Below are 19,049 nucleotides of genomic sequence, written 5' to 3' on the forward strand. Positions count from 1 at the left end.
CATACTCTTGGTTGTCTTTGAACAATCTAATTCTGCTATTATCCACCATTTTCTAACTTGAAAATTAGCCCGGAGATCGGTGGCTGTGTTTATGACCTATTTCTCCGGAAAAGCTATATATATATATATATATATATATATATACACACACACACACACATGCACACAATTAATATCCTCATAGTGTTGTATTATGAATCTTTTATTAATGATTAACATTAAATTAAAAACTTTTGATGACGTAATAAAACTGTATTTATTTAGTTTAAGTTTTTTTTATAAATATACTTTATTCAGAGGTCTTGTGAAATTAGCTACCCTATTTCTTAATTTATTTTGGACCCAGCGTTATTATGCCAGTATTGAACTTGATAGAGCTCCGTTTTCCCCCCTGTTAAAACTATCATGTAGTTAGTGAATTACAAGCCGGAGAGGTTTCAGTGAATACTGACTTCTATCGCCTAGAGGAGAAATCTTTTGCATTCCATTGAGGTGTTTGATTCACCACATTAACAGCTACATTTCATTTGATCTAGTTTTTTTTTTATTCATTCGAATATTCAGTGTGGGTTTATTTTGTTTTCTGGAAAACATTCAACCTACTTTCAGACTGAGAATATATTTAGGTAAAAGAATATATCAATTTTAAGATATATAATGAAAAGGCTAGTAAGTTTTAAATCTTTATATACTTCTTGTAGACATGCCGGTGAGCTGCCTTAAGTCAACTGTATCTTTGATATAATTAAAATTGGTTCTTAGATCTTACTGTTGGAGTTATTGATATTTGACAGTTTATACCTGTATGTACAGTGAACATGAAACTTAGACTAACAAAAGGTAGTATACAATTTGATCGTGTATAACATTGGTTTTTCACAACAGCTCAAATTATAGGAGGATGGATATAGTTAATTGAATCAACTCAGTTCAAGACTAGTACTTCAGATAAGTTCAGGAGGGATGAAGAGCAAATTTGACTCAGTATTTGAACTTGGAATGTAAAATGTTAGTGAAAACGGCATTGATTTCCACTACTGTCACCATTTTCTCCACTGCTCAGATCAAATGAATTACTTTTGAGAAATTGGTTAATTGTATACTATTTTGTTATGATAGAAAGTTAGGATTTTGACAGATAGGACCGGCTGTCATTTCTCTCTTGTTGGCAGATGTAGGTTTGTTGGGAAAATTCAACAATTTGTCTGAGCAAATTATTTTACACAACAGTATCTTTTGAACTGATTTGTTTACTTTAGCAAATGGTTAATTCTGGAATTAGACATTGTTTAGTATTCAGTTACACGAACTGAACTAAGTGGAATCTATAATCTTTAGGTTGTCTATGAAATGTAGGTTAAATGCCTCGTGTTTCCCTTATAAAGGCTTACTCAAAGACTTTCTGCAAGGAGCCTTTATGTGGGTACTCAACTTGCAAGAAATAGTAGCTAACATTTATCACAACATACTATCTGGAAAATGTTGTCTTGAGAGCACTGTACTTTGCAAAAAAAAATGGGATTGTCATGGTTAGTATATCTTTGATCATAGATATGCTTTATGCAGGGCTGAACAACTAATATTTGAGACAATACTGTGGAAATAGCCAACTGTAAAAATAAGAGAATAATCACCCCCATCTCCAAGGTTAACAACACTGAACTAGAACTGGGCCTTACAAAAACTGAGGAACTCTTTTGGTGAATGTTCATTGTTGGCAGAACAAAAACTGCATTACATAGCCAGACCTTTGTCTTCAAAACCAGACAGTACTATTCCCCAATAACTATTAACTTTCTATGAAGCTCAGGTGAGTCCTACTATTAAGTATTACTTCAACATTTGAGATAGTGCTACTGACATTCAAAGAAAGACCACTTAACTGGTTGGCATGAAATTGCTCACAAACACATGCCAACCTCTGGCCCACAAACATACTGTCTCCTCTTCCTACCTTTTCTGTTGGTGCTACATGAGCCCCTGCTCCTCGCAGCTGGCTAGTTTTGTACCATCTCCTGTCAAGTACTTCCAGCAGACTTGTCACTCTCTCTCCATCCATGTTGCTTTCAGCTTCCTATGTCTGGACTAACCTTTATGACTAGTCCTTCCTCTCTGGTGTGTCAGTCCTCTGAAATTCCCTCTCAGCACATATATCTCCTGCAGCCATTGGCTTGCTACTGTTCAAGATGAATGTTAATGACATCAGTCTCACTGGTCTTAAAAAGACTGCAAAAGGCATAGGTAGAGCCTCTTCTAACAAAAATGTTTTCCATTCTGGGAAGTTTACACTATGATATACCATGACTCTTTACAGTCTTGTGTTGTCTCATCTGATCTTGCCAGTTTTCTTCTCATTCCTGATCTAGGAAATATAAATATTAAAGAACATTGTATATGTGATGACATGCATATAAGTACATTCTGTAATTAATATATTACAAATAAAATATGAGCCATGTAAGTTTGAACTGCATAGTAGAGTGGGACAAATAAGTGCGACCTTCTTTTACTTGTTTAGTCATTGTACTGCTTTGAGGGCTTAGTCAAACAAATCCACCCCAGTGTATTTTTTAAAGTTTAGTATTCTATCAGTCTCTTGTTGAACAGATAAATTATGTGGATGTAAACAAACTCCAGTTGTCAAGCAGTAGTGGACAGACATAACATAGAGACAGACAGACATACATGCATACATATATTTATACTATGGGCTTCCACGGTTACCATCTACCAAATTCACTCAAAGCATTGGGCTGCCCATGGATATAGTAGGAGACATTTGCCCAAGGAGTCACACAGTGCGACTGAACCCAAAACCATGTGGTAGCAAAGCAAGCTTTTTAAGCACACGACCATGCCTTGACAGCTTCCATCTACTAAATTCATTCACAAGGCATTACTCAACCCAAGGCCATAGAAGAAGGCATATACTCAAAGTGCCACAAAGTAGGATAGAACTTGAAACCACATTGTTGCTAGGTGAGCTTCTTAACCAGACAGTCATTAACTTAATATACAATAATTGTCATTACAGTTAGATTTATTTAGATAATATAAAATATTCTTTTCTACTCTAGGCACAAGGCCTGAAATTTTTGGGGAGGAGCCGGTTGATTAGATCGACCCCAGTATGCAGCTGGTACTTAATTTATTGACCCTGAAAGGATGAAAGGCAAAGTCGACCTCTGCAGAATTTGAACTCAGAACGAAATACTGCTAAGCATTTCACTCGGCATGCTAATGTTTCTGCTAGCTCACTGCCTTAGATAATATAAAATATTATCTAGTGTAGATAACCGTCAAAAGTTACGTAGTCTAGGCAAATTTATCTCCATCAATATTTTTATACTAATTACTATAGTGTTGATTGGTATGTGTACACCAATTTTCTGGACACTGATGGTCTGGAACCTCTTATAATCCTCACTAATTCACAAACAGGAACCTGAAATTCCTGCAGATGCCAGATTAATTTACTGGTACTTAACACAGACTAGTGCCTGGCACAGTGCAATATTAATAAACTTGTATCATTTATAATAATGTACAGGTACCTGTTTTTCATTTAAATATTTAAGTAAATTTAATATTTGTTTAATTTAGAGTGTTTTGACTAATTCCTGGTTCAGAAAAAGATCAGTAATTCAGAGCAGCTTTGCAACCAAAGGTTTCAGAAAATTGATGTTGTACCTGTGATATGCATGAGATAACTAACATTTTTTTCTGGTTGTCATTATTGACAGTTGTAAGGTGGTGATCTAGCTGTGTCAGTAGAGTGTTAGATAGAATGCCTTGCACTCTATGTCCCAACTTTATGGTGTTCAAATCTTGCCAAACTCAGCGTTGCTTTTCATCTTTTTGGGGGTCATTGAAAAAAAAATGTACCTGTGCAGGTACTTTTGGTGGATTGGGTTGGTGAAACTGTTAGAACATCAGCCTAGATGCCTTGTGTTTGTTCTGGTTTGCATTCTGACAGCAACGGTTGTGATGACACTGATGTCAAGATATATTAGCCCCAAAGCTGCAGCTTGCCTTTGTACAACATTGATGTTGTGAAAAAGGGAGACTTATGTGTATAGGCAAAGGCCAAACTTCCCTCAAAAATAAGAATAAAATCCCTTGTCCCCATGCTTGTGCATAAAGGTGCAGATAAATGTTCAACTCTGAAAGATGGAAACCCCAGAAATATGTAAGTTGTAAAACAGTTCAAATAATTCTATATAGATCAACCCATCTGATATAAAAAAAAAAAGGTTAATGAAAAGAACTTGCCTATAATGCAGCATAATTAATAAAAAACCATAGCTTAGTTGAATTTTTAGTGATAGGAAAATTGTTGTTTTATCCGGGTCATAATATCATAAATTGTTCAGCAAGAGGTTACAAATAAGCTCGATTGCTGGTGGTGCATTTTTACACTACTAGTTATACTCTCTGCAGGGATGGGCTCTTGTCAAGCTGACTTGGCATGACACTATATGAAGATGGTATTCAATAATGCCTCACTTCCTCATTAAAGGTTGTGGGTGTTTCCATAGTATAATTGCTGCACTATTTATTTAGGGATTGTGCCAGTTAAACTCTTTGTTGGATTGACATTATTAATCTGGAGGTATTTTTCACTGAAACATAGTAATATTTTACAATATTTTCTCTTTTAGAAACTTTTTTTTATATGACAGATAATAGTTCTATATTTCATGTGACAAATAGTAATACTATAATTTATAATATAAACAGTTGTGTTGTAATCTTTCTATAATTCATTTAAATAATCCTGAAGAAGTGTTTGCACTCTGTTGTGTAACATAATTATAGAGATCATTTCGGGGAAGCCCATTTTGGTTGATTGTATTGGCAATTGTACCGTTCAGTTATTACTTTATATTCATGACTCTAGGTAAAAATAAGCATGAAATCTTGTTATATCATTGTTATACATTATAGAATTCAGCAACTTCTAAAATATGTTAGAATAGAAAAAACAAGGTTACAAGTAAAGGTAATAGAAAAATTATTTGCTAAATAAAAAGATGCAGGCAAAACTGTTTGGTTAAGTTTTCTTTGCTAGCACATGGTTCGGTCATACTGTACAGAATCTTAGGTGAGTGCCTTCTGTTATAGCACCAGGTTGACCAAAGCCTTGTCAGAGAAACGTGGCTGACAAACTGCCAAAGCCTGTCATCTACAGGGTACATCAAGCACACATTCAACAAAAAAAATCAGAGAAATGAGCCTATCAGTGAAACCACTACCAGCCCTAATGGCTATCTTAATATGACTGTGGAAATTACTGCATACCAGAATCAAGTGGTTCCTTTCTATGCTATTCATGATGTCAACTGCCAACAAGTTCATGGTGCTGTGGAGAGGTGAGATTTGTTTTCTCTCCCAATGACACCTTGGATGCAGCAGTCGTTTGGGTTCAAATTGGGAGAGCTAGAATGCCACATGTTCAAATAGTTTTTCTGGGTTGTCTCACACATAACTGTCCTCTCTCATTTAGGCCTTGTATCTGATATTCTTCTGTACAACACATCTGAAAGTTGTCTGTTGACACCATCACTTTGAGCTACCTAGTGAGAACTTTCATTGACCTGCTAGGATTGTTGCTATGATGACCTGGACATCCTGTTGATGTCTAACTCAGCCATCCTGTTGATGTCTAACTCTTGAGAATGTTTCTTTCTCTTAGCCTTGGATAACACATCCCCCATCAAGGACCTCCAGCTCTATCCTGACTCTGGATACAAGAGCTAGTTATTCTCAGTTATTGTAGTTGGTAGCTAGAGTCATGAACATAGTGTGCTTTTTTCAGTTATTTTGTCAGACTGGAATCTGTTGTGTGTTGATGCTGATGATATATTTGAAAGAAAAATGAGAAAAGTTAAAATTTAGTGCCTGCTGTATTACATAAGGTTGTTTTTATATGACCTACTAAAGTTTGTTCACAAATACCTGGCACATTCTGTATGTGTGCGTGTTTTTATGCTGGTCTAAAGAGCTGTGTTGTGTCCCTTTATAACCTGTAATTAAGTAGTTTTTTTCCAATATGAATTTATAAAATAAGTTCTACACTAAAATAAGTCCTGGGGTCAAAATGATCAAGTAACAAGTAAAACCTTTTAAAAGCAATGCACTAGCATGGTTGCAATCCATTACCAGTATTGTAATTTGCATGTGTTCCAGCTGAGAGAATTTTCCTGAGAGTACAACATTTAACAGTTTGTGGCACAACCCACAGATTTATTTATCCCATACCATCATTTGGGCAGCTTGCCAATTTAGGTATTAATAACGTAGCAATTACGCTTGTATAAAAAATATTTATTTAAAGGTGGTTTTCATCTTTATCATGCTTCAATTTGGCATCTTGTAATATTTTATACAAGTGGAGCAGTTCAAAGGAAAGGAAAGCAAAATGTTACCAGAGTTATTAATTGGACTAGATTTTATCAAGAATTGTTAAATAAGTCTTTTCATATTATTGTGTGATTAACTATTATTACTCTTTTACTTGTTTCAGTCATTTGACTGTGGCCATGCTGGAGCACCGCCTTTTAGTTGAGCTAATCGACCCCAGGACTTATTCTTTGGAAGCCTAGTACTTATTCTATCTGTCTCTTTAGCCGAACCGCTAAGTTACAGGGACGTAAACACACCAGCATTGGTTGTCAAGCGATGTTGGGGGGACAAACAGACACACACACATACATATATATATATACGGCAGGCTTCTTTCAGTTTCCGTCGACCAAATCCACTCACAAGGCTTTGGTCGGCCCGAGGCTATAGTAGACACTTGCCCAAGGTGCCACACCGTGGGACTGAACCCGGAACCATGTGGTTGAGAAGCAAGCTACTTACCACACAGACAGTAATATAACTAAATGTAAATGAAGAAAAGAAATTAAAAGGTTTTTTTTTTTTTTTTTACATGAAGCCAAAGCATATATTTATCTTCATTTAATGCTTACTTACACAGGGTAGCCCTATTTAGAATGTATTTTCAAAATTGTTTAGTCTTTTAATTTTTGTTCATTGTTTAAACTTAAGTATATCCTTAACCTTCTCATGTGAACATTTTGACCTATCTTCATTGTAGTTAGCTACATACTGATACCTTGCCCTTCATTCATTTCTCATTGTGCTCTGCTGGTTACTTAAATCTTTTTCTTATGAGTGGCACCTTATTACTTCTGAATCATAATTGCATTATTGCAAGCTGTTTTATATAACATGCATTTGTGAACAATAGCCTTGATGATTAGACATTTGAAATCAGATGGGTCTTCAATGAGGCAGTCACAGGTTCACTACACTTCACTGGTAAAATGAAGATGCTAGATTATAAGAACATGTCTGTTCAATTTGATTGACCAGGTGACCTGCTAGCAAAGATGATCAACATTGTCATTGCAACTCTGTTAATTGTTTTATCTAGAAAACAATTGACTGAACCCTGTCACTGCAAAACACTTTTTGGCACAAGAATAGGCAACTTTTTGCAGGCCCACAGTTACTTGATTGACTCTGAGCCTATTAAATCTAACTACATTATGTATCCAGGGAATCTTGTTTCTTGTGTTTGTACATATCCCATCTTCATATTTCATTGCTACATATTTGAGGCACTTTTGTATCCTGCTACTCACATATATTTTATGACAAACCTGGTCTTTGGAAATGATTTCTGTTGAATTTTTCTTTTGCATAAATCTCTTATTCCCCCCCGCCTTTTTTTCCTTTTCTTGTTCCATTGGCCTGGATTAGATGGATTTTGCTAGCCCCCTTGTTCAGCCCTCCTCCATTATCAATCCTGGAAGGATAAAAGATAAATTTAACCTTGGCAGATGTGATCTAAGAATACTAAAACCTGAAACAGTTATTGCAAAACATTGTTTGACACTTTACCAATTCTGTCAACTGTCTTTCTCTAATCTCTACCATCTTGTACAAGTAGCTATTTACTAGTTTTGATGATGCCAGTATCTAATTTTACTTATTCTAGCCTTACTTGAAACTAACCACTAACTTACTATGCCTAAGAAATCTTTACATGCTTATTTGAACTGCTAAAAGTAGCTGCCAAATTTCCCTTGAATCACACCTGACTATTATCATGGTGAATACTAAAAAAATAGATTGGTCATTGTTCAAATCCCCTTTAACACAGACCTGCTCAACCAGGGCTGGTTTGGGGCAAAACAACTACCTCACTTCTCTGCAAATGCAAGGCTTTACTGTAATTGGTTTTCTTTTACAGTGATGTCATAAAACAGTATCGAAAATTTAGGTCCTCTTCAGAATATACAAAAAATACTTAAGCTTTGAACAACTTTAGAATTCTATATAAAGTACAATTGTACCCAGTGTCTTAGTAATACTGTAATAATGCTCATATATCAGATATTCTTCAGATATCATGAATAAACAATCAATTGCATCTAGAAAAAAATATTAGTTTACTTTACTTCACTGAGCTATGATCCTTTTTTGTTTCTCTTACTACTACAGTCTCTTTTGCCAAACTGCTAAGTTACAGGAACATAAACACACCCACACCAGAGTTGTCAAGCAATGATGGGGAATACATACACACATATATGACTGGCTTCTTTCAGTTTCCATCTACCAAACAAAAAAAATCTCTGCTCCTTTAGATTGTTGATTGTACACTTCACGACTTAAATCAATGGTTCTCAACCATTCTTTATTTATGGATCCCGTTGATCATTGTTTTATTTTGTGAACCCCCTCAGCCATTCGATGTTTAAAAACTAGTTTTTTGTGATACATCTTTCAAAATTCCTGTTTTATTATTTGCACATTCAATTGCATATGTTGAACTATGTAAAATGTTAGAGAAAGAAGCTGAGCTGTTTCTTGCAATAAATATATCTAAAGCAAAACTTTTCCATGAACCCTTAAAATACTACTGTGCATTCCCAGTTTACTATTTGGCTTATGTGGACTCTCAAAAACCACTGACTTCAATAAATTCAATATACTTTTCTTTCCATGCACATCTTTCTTCTCCTCATATTACCTCTAGTCAGAACCTATTTTTTTTTTCCTCATAGAATTTTATTCTTGGAGATCTTAGCTTGTCCATGTTTTCCCTTCCAATAACTAATCTACTTTTTTTTTGTCTGATTTTCTGAAATGAGACATTATCATTGTCATCAGCATCATAATTGGACTTGTGGCTATCTACATCTTGCTTATTATAATCACAATGTTTCACCCATTATACACTCTGGCCTTCTTCAGGTACCATAGGTATCTGAAGAAGACCAGAGTGTATTCAGAAACGCTCCTAGAATTTCCAACTGAAACTTTTATTAAATCTATTGTGTAGTGGATACAAGCATTGATTTAGTTCAAGAACCAACCAACCAATGAAGACTCTGGATTAATCAGAACAAGCAAGTGATATCACAAATAGCAGAATATTTCTGGTTTGGTTAACAGAAGAAGAATTCACCTCCTGAAGAAGGTTAGAGTGTACAAAATGTCATGACTGACTATAACAACCAAGCCTGATTATGTATATAAAAATCTGTTACAGCCAAAACTAAATGCAAAAGCCTTATCTATCTTTTATCTTTTACTTGTTTCAGTCAAACCGCTAAGTTACAGGAACATAAACACACCCACACCAGAATTGTCAAGCAATGATGGATAATACACACACACACACACATATACATGATGAGCTTCTTTCAGTTTCCATCCACCAAATCCACTCACAAGGCTTTGGTTGGCCTAAGGCTATAACACTTGCCCAAGGTGTTACACAATGGGACTGAACATGGAACTATGTAGTTGGGAAGCAAGCTTCTTATCATAGCTATGCCTGTGCCTTATTTGTTTCTAACTTGGGTGCAAGGGCTCAAGTTTGTAGGGGAGAGCTGTCATTGTTAAGTCAACCCCAATCCATTATCAACATTTATTTAATCAACCTTAGAAAGATGAAAGATAAAATCAATATTCATGAAATTTGGATTCAGAATGTAAAAAAGACAACTAAAAGCTACAACTCCTTATAGTTACTTTACTGTTTATACCATATTTACATTAATCTGTCATCATTGGAAGGGTGCTGTTATGATAATTTTTCTTTGTTTGCTTAACTTTTCTTTCATGCTAGCATGGGTTGATGGGATTTTTTTGTTGGAAAAGGTTTTTACAGTTAGGTGTCCTTATTACAACTAATTACACAGCTTTGAAGAAGGAATGGAGATGAATAAAAAGGAATCCAGGAGATAGTTTTTGTACATAAGCAAATGGCATATTTTATTAGTAAATGAAGTTATGGATTTTGAGTGTGTGTAAAATCAATTCATTAGGTTTAACTATGTAAATGATCAAGAACTGAAGCCCATAGTATCAGAGAGTCCTCAAAAATGACCTCATTGCCTACCACTTGTCTTAGTGAGGTCACTGCCGATAGGGAATTGAAGACGTTACACTCAGTGACATTAGAAGAAGCAGGAAAAGTGTTACATAAGAAAGCTAACCTGCTTTTACCAACCAAGTGTTTATGTGTTTTGACTGCACATCAAGGATTCAGATATAGTCACTAAAAGACCTACATTGGAAGAAGACCATCATTATTGGCTTTGATGGACAACTTTTGAGAAAAGCCTTCAATCTGATATGAATAATAAATGTAAATGAAATGTGATGTGGCATGAATATGAAATAGTTCTGTGTACATGTCTGTTTTGGCATGGTTTTTATGAGTATCCAGCTGTAAAAACCATGCCAAAACAGACACTGAAGTCTGGAAGTCTGGTGTAGACTTTTGCCTAGCTGATTCCTATCAAACTGTCCAACCCATGCCAGTATGAAAAGTGGACATTAAAAGATGATATATATATATACATATACACACACACACATTGGAAGTGTGTGTCAGTGAAGACAGAGAAAATGATGGAAAAGGAGTAAAATGATTTCTGTATGATCCGTTGGTTGAAATCAAAGAAGATTTGGAATAAGATGGTGTGGATGTCATAAATGAGATGATACTGATTCAAAATTCATGGCTGTGTATATATATCTAGCAAATCTCTTTGTGTGAACATATATCTGACAAGGACCTGTGGATGCAATTATTTCTATGCATGACAAGGTTTTCAACAAGAACAGATAAAATCCATCATATTTGAATATAAAACTTAAGTAAATTTAACATGAAATAAAGCAGTAAAAAAAATACAAATTTTACTGGAAAAGACTGAAGCGTGTATTGCTTCAAAATTTATTAAAGAAGCCTTGTATATGTAGAATAAGATTAAAAAATACAAACCCAAAATTTATTAACAATTTGTTCTTAGAAACAGAACTACTTCTATGAGATCCTAATTTAAAGAAACACTTAAGTCATTGGTTTTTCATGCAGGAAACAGTCAAATTGATAACTGTGAAATTGGATGTGTTAACCTTTTCATTATTGTATTTATTTTGAGATGCTCCATGTTTCTTTCAATTAATTTTAAATATAACAGAATTTAATGGAATAACTTAGTTATCATTAAACTAGTGTTCAGAACATAAATTGTGACTAAGGTTTGATGGAAGATTTTAATTCAAAACTTATGAAAACAAGACATTTGTACTACAGAGCCGGGTTGGTAACAAAAGGGTTAAAGCATTATATTGTAGCTAGTGTTACTCATCATATGGGCAGGTAACTTTAGAAGTATACTTTTGACCATCATGGGTAATATCAAGAAGTATACCATTACATAAAATAATTATAGTTTAACTTTCATTGAATTTCTTAATGCTGACAGAAAAATGATGAAATGAATAATAATTTTCAGAAGGAAAATAATTATTCTAAAATAAAAATAAAATTTCTCATTTGCTTGACCCTTCCCATAACTGTTGTCATTTATTTCTTTCTCCTTCTGCTACCAAGCCTAGTGTGTGCATTTATCCTGTATCTTTGACTTAACCTCTCTCTATCTTTTATGCTCACTCTCTCTTCCTCTCTCTATATGATGTAAGGCACTAAAAAAAAAATCGACCAACCACACAAGCAACTTTTATATCAGCAATTATACTGAGGTAGTGTTACCTATTATATGATGGGTATACTTTGGCTACCATGGGTAATATCAGGATATATGGCATACATACAATCATTGTAATATAACTTATGTTTCTTGGTGTTTACACAAAATGGGCAAATAAATACTGATTTTCAAAAGAAAAATACTTATTACCTTAAAATAAAAATTAAAACAAATTTCTCATCTATATAACTACCCATAACATCTGTATAACTTCCCCATAACTACCCTGCTATTTACTCTCTTCCTGCCACCAAGACTAGTACATGCACTTACTCTCTTTCCCCTTCTCTTTATGATGTAAAGTGGTACTGGATAGTCAACCAACCAACCAGCCAACATTTATATTGGCTTTTATTATACAGATTTTTTTGTGTTTTCTTTAAAAACTGTTTCTCTCCAAAGCATTTTAGTCTAAAAATGCCTGTGCTTAACAGCTCATATTCTAAAGGCTCTTTGGTATAAAAATATGCCAAACAATTTTTCTGTTGTTAATTCATAAATTACATGATTATATTGATTTTTTTTAATGGAATAAAAGCAATTACAATAGAAGTAAACAGCCGTCATATGTTGTATTTATTTTCATAAATTATGATCAATTTAAAAAAATAAAATAAAATAAAACTGGAAGTATTTAAAAATGTGAAGACACTTTTTATACTCCACATATGTAAGTCGTCAGTATCTAACATACAATATTTTAACATGAAGCAAACTGAATTGGATGTTAATTTTTCTTACAACACAGTAAGTTGTATTTTACAAAGTCAATTTTGGCTACAAGAGTACTTGGTACAGCCAAGATTATCTTGTATATTGATTTTTTTTTTGCCAGAGTTTATAATCTCACCCACAAAAACTTTGTTTTTAAGATATTTTATTTCAGATTGTTTTGCTCTTTACCTTACTGCTATTTCAACTATCTTATAAATGTTAAAGCCATGCTGGCATGGACATACTTTTTTGAGAAATGAGCCACATGAGACATGCTTTATCATCAGGTGGGCCACATTACTAAAAAAAACATTGTCAGGTATGCCTTTTAGAAAGTCCAGCAGGCCACAATTTGCTCATGAATAATTTTTCATCTAAACAACAGAATCACCTATATAAATACCCTGGGATGTTTGGTTACATCCCACTATGTTCATAGTTCATATCTTACCCAGTTTATTTTGCTTTTCATCATTCCATGGCTGAAAAACCAGTCTATAAAATAAGTATGAGGGTCAATATAATCTATACATGTAATCAGTGTAAACTATAGCTTAGAGGGTACAGCCTTTAGCATGGCTACAGTCCAATAACTGAAGGTAAAAAAAATAAATCTCAAGCTAAAAGTGAAATCAGTTATTTTATATTTTTGATTTTGGCAGCATGTTTGTAATTCTAAGGAATTAAAATAAGTTGCAATTACTTCTCATAAATAATTATAATCATCTATGCTGTTTTTTTTTTCTTTTCTTTTTAAACTTCTTTTATGGGCATAAAAATATGAGTTTTGAAATGGAATTTGTGAGAAAATAAAATTCTAAGGTTTCATGTAGGGACTTCATTGAAATTTCTGGACAAATTTTATAATGATGATTTGCCTTTTAGTAGTTGAAATATTTGACAAACATATTTCAACTAACCTAAATTCTGCTCATACCTAAACACTGCTTTGTGCCAATGCTTCATTATTTACCTTGATCAAGTGATCTACTATTGCAAATCAGACGTTGACTGAATTATATACAAAGCTACACACACACACATATATCAGTTGAATAAAGTCATACATTTATTTTCCAAATTTTTATTACAAATTAAGTATATTGGATAGTGCTCTTCATGCTTATGAGCTAAAGTAAATTAATATTGCAAAGAAGATTTGATGTTTTTGTTGTGAGTTGATCAGCTTCTGCAGTTTAACTCACATTTGAATTTGTAATACTGCATCCAGGTTCTGTGAATCTAGCATTGTTCTTTTTGCCATTTTCTTCTGTAACAAATTTAACCATTTATACACACACACGGAATTATCATGTCTATAAAATAGAAAAAAAAAAATTAACAAATATCTTGAAAATGACTAAACTTTAAACAGAAACTGAAAGTTAGTGAAGTAAGAGAGTATAACCAATTGGAAAATTTGAACACTCTGCCACACATTGATGAAACTGGTGTGTAGCACATTTGTGTAACATGATAGATTAAATATACTAATTGGAGGTTCCCTACCACCAAGTCCCAACTAATTGGGGATTAGTAATAGAGAAAACTTGCTGTAGATTTCACCTAATAAAAACTTGGCAAAAGTTATCTAGATATATTTTGAGAATATTTGAGTGTTAGGGTAATAATGTATCACATCTGTCAAACCCATGACATTTCATATGCTTTGATTTTATGAAATATGTGGTATCTTTTGAAGAGAAATAGAGCCACCAAAACCCTCTTTAATCAAAGTGCAATCTAGATTAGTTAGCCATACTTTGAATATGAGAGAATCTAGAATGACAGAGGAGGTCCTATTCTGGGGCTAAAGAACAATAGTACTTGTGCTTTCGCAAAAATGTATGTATGTATGTGTAAATTTAAAGGAAATACAAAGAAAAGTTGTGGACACCAAGTGTGGTGAAATAAGCATCTCTTAATTTAAAACTTTGGTATGTTACTATTTTACTGTATTGTATTAAGCATGATTCTGTAATTGCTTTGCAATTACATGGTTTGAAGTTCACTGTCAATGTATAGCACCATGGGCAAATATCTTCTATCATTGTGTCAAGTCGACTAAAGCCTTGTATGTGAAATCTGGTGGATGGAAACCATGTGGAAGCTCATTGGAGGAATTGTTCTTGGTTAACTTTAACAAGCATTTAAGCAAGTTCTCTAGTCAGAGGTGACTTTCCTCTCACTGGTCTTGGATGCCCTGAGAAAGTTATATGTGCTGTTCCTCCTCTCATGACTAATCCAATTAAAGAAAAAAAAATTCTCAGACTAATTATAACTTTAACAATTATTCTAGTATTTTTGTTCTGGATGCAAGTGGCTTGCAGCAGACGAGTAAACTAACACTATATAGTTTAAGACTTAATCTTATCAGCTGCTGGATAATTTTGTATTCTCCTCTTCATTAAGCCCAACATTATGCTTTCTCTTACTGTTAGGGTCTATTTCAGTGAGCAGTATCCAAGCTTTCAAATCTCTTGACTAGTTAACTAACAATAACAACTGTGAATAATGTAGACAAGAATATTGTGACTATTTACTGGAAAATCTGCCTTCCACTTCACTGACATAGTTGCAATTCACACAGACCTGGATGCCCTCCCATATGCATTACCGCTACATCTAAAGTACAAATCTCTATCCTGTTTGCATCACCAACTGCTACAAATATACTCTTTACACCAGCTTCAGAGGTAAAAATTATACCTAAATATTATCCACCATCCTGGATGACAAGTGCTTTCAATCAACTGGAGAACTATATGATTGGTCTAATTGTAAATAGAGGGGTTGGAATTGAAGGTACTTAATGTATCATGTGTACTGTTGCTACAGCCCTGCTTCTGACAGTCTAAAAAGCTATATGAAACATAGCTTTCAATTCTCCACATTTTGTCATTGGCACCCCAGAGAATATTCAGAAGGAAACCATCTACATTATCTATAAGCATATCCTTACTGAAAAGCTTCTACTCAGTGATTGTTGAACCTATTTCTTTTGTCCTTTTCTATTGCTACACTGCAAACTCTGACTGCAATTTAATCTTACTTTATGCATTAATCTCTCTGCTGCTTTTTCATGCCTAAAATTAATGTTAAACATTATATAAAATTGTTCATTCTGAGAATTGACTGCTTTATATATGTCTTGCACCTCCCATTTAGTCTTCTAAGACCAATTTTCTACTCTTGAAACTGTTTATATAATACAGGTGCAGGTGTGGCAAGAAGCTTGCTTCCCAACTACATGGTTCTGGGTTCAGTCCCACTGTGTGGTACCTTGGGCAAGTGTTTTCTGCTATAGCCTCAGGCTGAGCAAAGCCTTGTGAGTGAATTTGGTAAACAGAAACTGAAAGAAGCCTGTCGTTTATGTGTGTTTGTGCCCCCCACCCTTGACACCCAATGTTGGTGTGTTTACGTCCTTGTAATTTAGCAATTTAGCAAAAGAGACCAATAGAATAAGTACCAGGCTTTGCAAAAAATAATAAACATTTGGATCAATAAGTTCGACTAAAAGTTCTTCAAGGTGGTGCCCCTGCATGGCCACAATTTAATGAATGAGACAAATACAAAATAAAAGATAATTGTCGCTCAATGCCAAAAACCTGAGACACAATTTTGGCTCCATTCACTCCACTCCCATTTCATTATATAAGTAGACCTAATAATAACCAAAAAAGTCAACAAATGATAAGAAAAGGAAATGTGATTTTGTCTTGACCAGAACTCAATTGTTTGAACTAACAGAATAAAAATATGGTCAATATTTGAATGTAATTTACTCATGTGACTATTAAAGCAAATATATATCTGTATATAAACATATTTCTGTTGCTGTTCATTTTTGTTTTGTAAATGGCTTAATTTTTTGTATATAAGACACATTTAACAGAAGTAGGCCTCATACTTAATATCTGAATTACTTGCTTAAAAAGGCCAAATTTCACCCCTCCTCTTTGGAAACAAAAACAGGTTTTGATATTGTTTAATAATCATTGATAAAGTATGTTTCAGTAATTTCTGAAATAGAGCAAGAATGAATATAGCAAATATTGCTACCTAATTTTGGCAGAAGGCCAGCAATTTCAAGGGAGGAGTTTAAGTTGATTACATCAACCCCAGTACTCAATTGGTACTTATTTTATTGACCCCAAAAGGATGAAAGGCAAAGTCAACCTTGGTGGAATTTGAACTCAAAATGTAAAGACGGACAAAATGCTGCTGAGCATTTTGCCCAGCATGCTAATGATTCTGCCAATTCACTGCCTTAAAAAACATGACAAATATTGGTATCTAATTTTTAGATGGTCTGAATGATGATGGAGGTACAGACACACAACAGTTAATCAGTCTCTTATAATCCTGCATCCAGCCTGTAAAATATGCTGATCTAACTATATTAATCTATAAACTGGAAATAGTTTTCTCTTTTTTGTTATTACTCTTAATGATGTTCTGTTACACTAATAATTCTTTAATAAATATTTATAAAATTTACATTTAACTATGTAAAATAGTGTAATAATTGCTTAGACAAAAATTAATTTCAAATGGAAAAGATCTTAGTGATTTTCTGTTGATTAACACTCTTATCAGAGTTGTTTTTATTGTGCTTTTTATTTTATTTCCTTTCTAGTAAGGTAACCTACAAAAACAAATCAATGTACTTGATTCATAATAAAAGAAAAGCAAGGTGTTTGAGGTATTTGTTACAAAAGATATCAACTAACAGAAGACTGATATTGTATGACATATGAAAGAAATTATCATAAATTCCTGAAGTACAGAATGGTATAAACTGAAGGAGGCCAAGAAAGTGAATGAACAATGATCACTGGTATCAACTTACTCATATCCTAATATCATATATCCTAGTGTTTATCAACTCACCTTATTGAGCTAAACACAGATAGTACTGATATTACTTAAACAAAATAAAAATAAAGTTGGAAACTAAACTATTTACGTGCAAATATTTTTCTCATTCCCTTGTTTACAATAATATTCAAATTGAAGTTTCAATAATTTACAGAATATTGTGCGACAAAATTTAATGCTCAACTCTGTATTTTTACAGAATGATGACTCAGTTCGGGAAGTAAATATCACAAATGTACAAAAGGAAGGTGAAAAAGTAGATCAGTCATATTTTGACTTATTAAAAGTCCTTGGACAAGGTTCCTTTGGGAAGGTAAGTTTATATGATCAAAATATTTTTCAAGTTTTCATTTCAGCTCTTTCAGCATGATACTTAAAATGTTTGATTAGCATGTAATAAGTTAGCTAAGTAATTATCTAAGTCTGTATGGCTGTGTAAGATACAAAACTATTTTTATACCATCATCATCATCATTGTTTAACGTCCACTTTCCATGCTAGCATGGGTTGGACAATTTGACTGAGGACTGGCAAGTCAGAAGGCTGCACTGCTCAACTGTGCTGTTAGTGCTCCACTGGCGCAGGTGCCAATTATCGAGTATGGTTCAATTACGATTACACTTGCCCCAACAGGTCTTCGCAAGCAGAGTTTAGTGTCCAATGAAGGAGAGGTTGGCATGGGTGCCAGTCGTCGGATTCAGTTCGATTTCAGATTCCAAATTCCAAATTCACTTGCCTCAACAGGTCTTCGCAAGCAGGGTTTTTAGTGTCCAATGAAGTAAAGATACGAATTAGTGAGCTGGCTACACTTCTGGCAGAGATCACAGATTATATGTAATTGATATATTTTAAGGTTGAATGCATTTCTCCTGACAGGAAACTTAATATTGCAGTAGACAGGTTTATTACTTAGTTTTCATGCAGTATATTTTTAGTTTGTTGAATTTATTGACTCTATACCTGTTTCAAATTTATTTATATGGATAATATTTAATACTGACCTTATCTCAATGACTAGAAAGTTAAGTGTTGAGAGCTGTATGTACTAAGTGAGCTTAGTATTATATTTCAATAAAAAAGACAAATGGTTGTATGGCTTGGATATTTGATATTACTTTTGAAGTTTTTAAATGGGTAGAACACTTAAATGGCTACTTAGAAAATGTACCAAATTGATATGTAAGATATAAATGTAGAAACTTTTTACTTAAAATATCGGAGCAAAGAATGCCAGTTCTTCTAATTTATCACTCTTTAAAGTTCTCATCTTTTAAATTTATTGTACAAAACTGTTCAGCTAATTTGTAAGTTTGTCTAATTAGTCACTTTTTTCTGTATTTAAGGTAGTAAATTAGCCAAATTCTA

The 19,049-nt window shown here is 33.7% G+C and overlaps 1 protein-coding gene across 2 annotated transcripts in view; it reads left to right on the forward strand.

Moving 5' to 3' along the window:
- The window catches only part of LOC106870220 (ribosomal protein S6 kinase 2 beta), a 73,987-nt gene that overhangs the window by 2,426 nt on the left and 52,512 nt on the right, over nucleotides 1-19,049 (forward strand). For both annotated transcript variants that reach the window (XM_014916228.3, XM_014916229.3), the window contains exon 3: nucleotides 17,884-17,997. In XM_014916228.3, coding sequence (XP_014771714.1) covers nucleotides 17,884-17,997 — 114 coding nt within the window. The remainder of the gene's footprint in view (nucleotides 1-17,883; nucleotides 17,998-19,049) is intronic.

Source organism: Octopus bimaculoides, chromosome 4 (genome assembly GCF_046866305.1).
Source record: "Octopus bimaculoides isolate indiv1 chromosome 4, ASM4686630v1, whole genome shotgun sequence".
In the NCBI taxonomy this organism is placed as follows: Eukaryota; Metazoa; Mollusca; class Cephalopoda; order Octopoda; family Octopodidae; genus Octopus; species Octopus bimaculoides.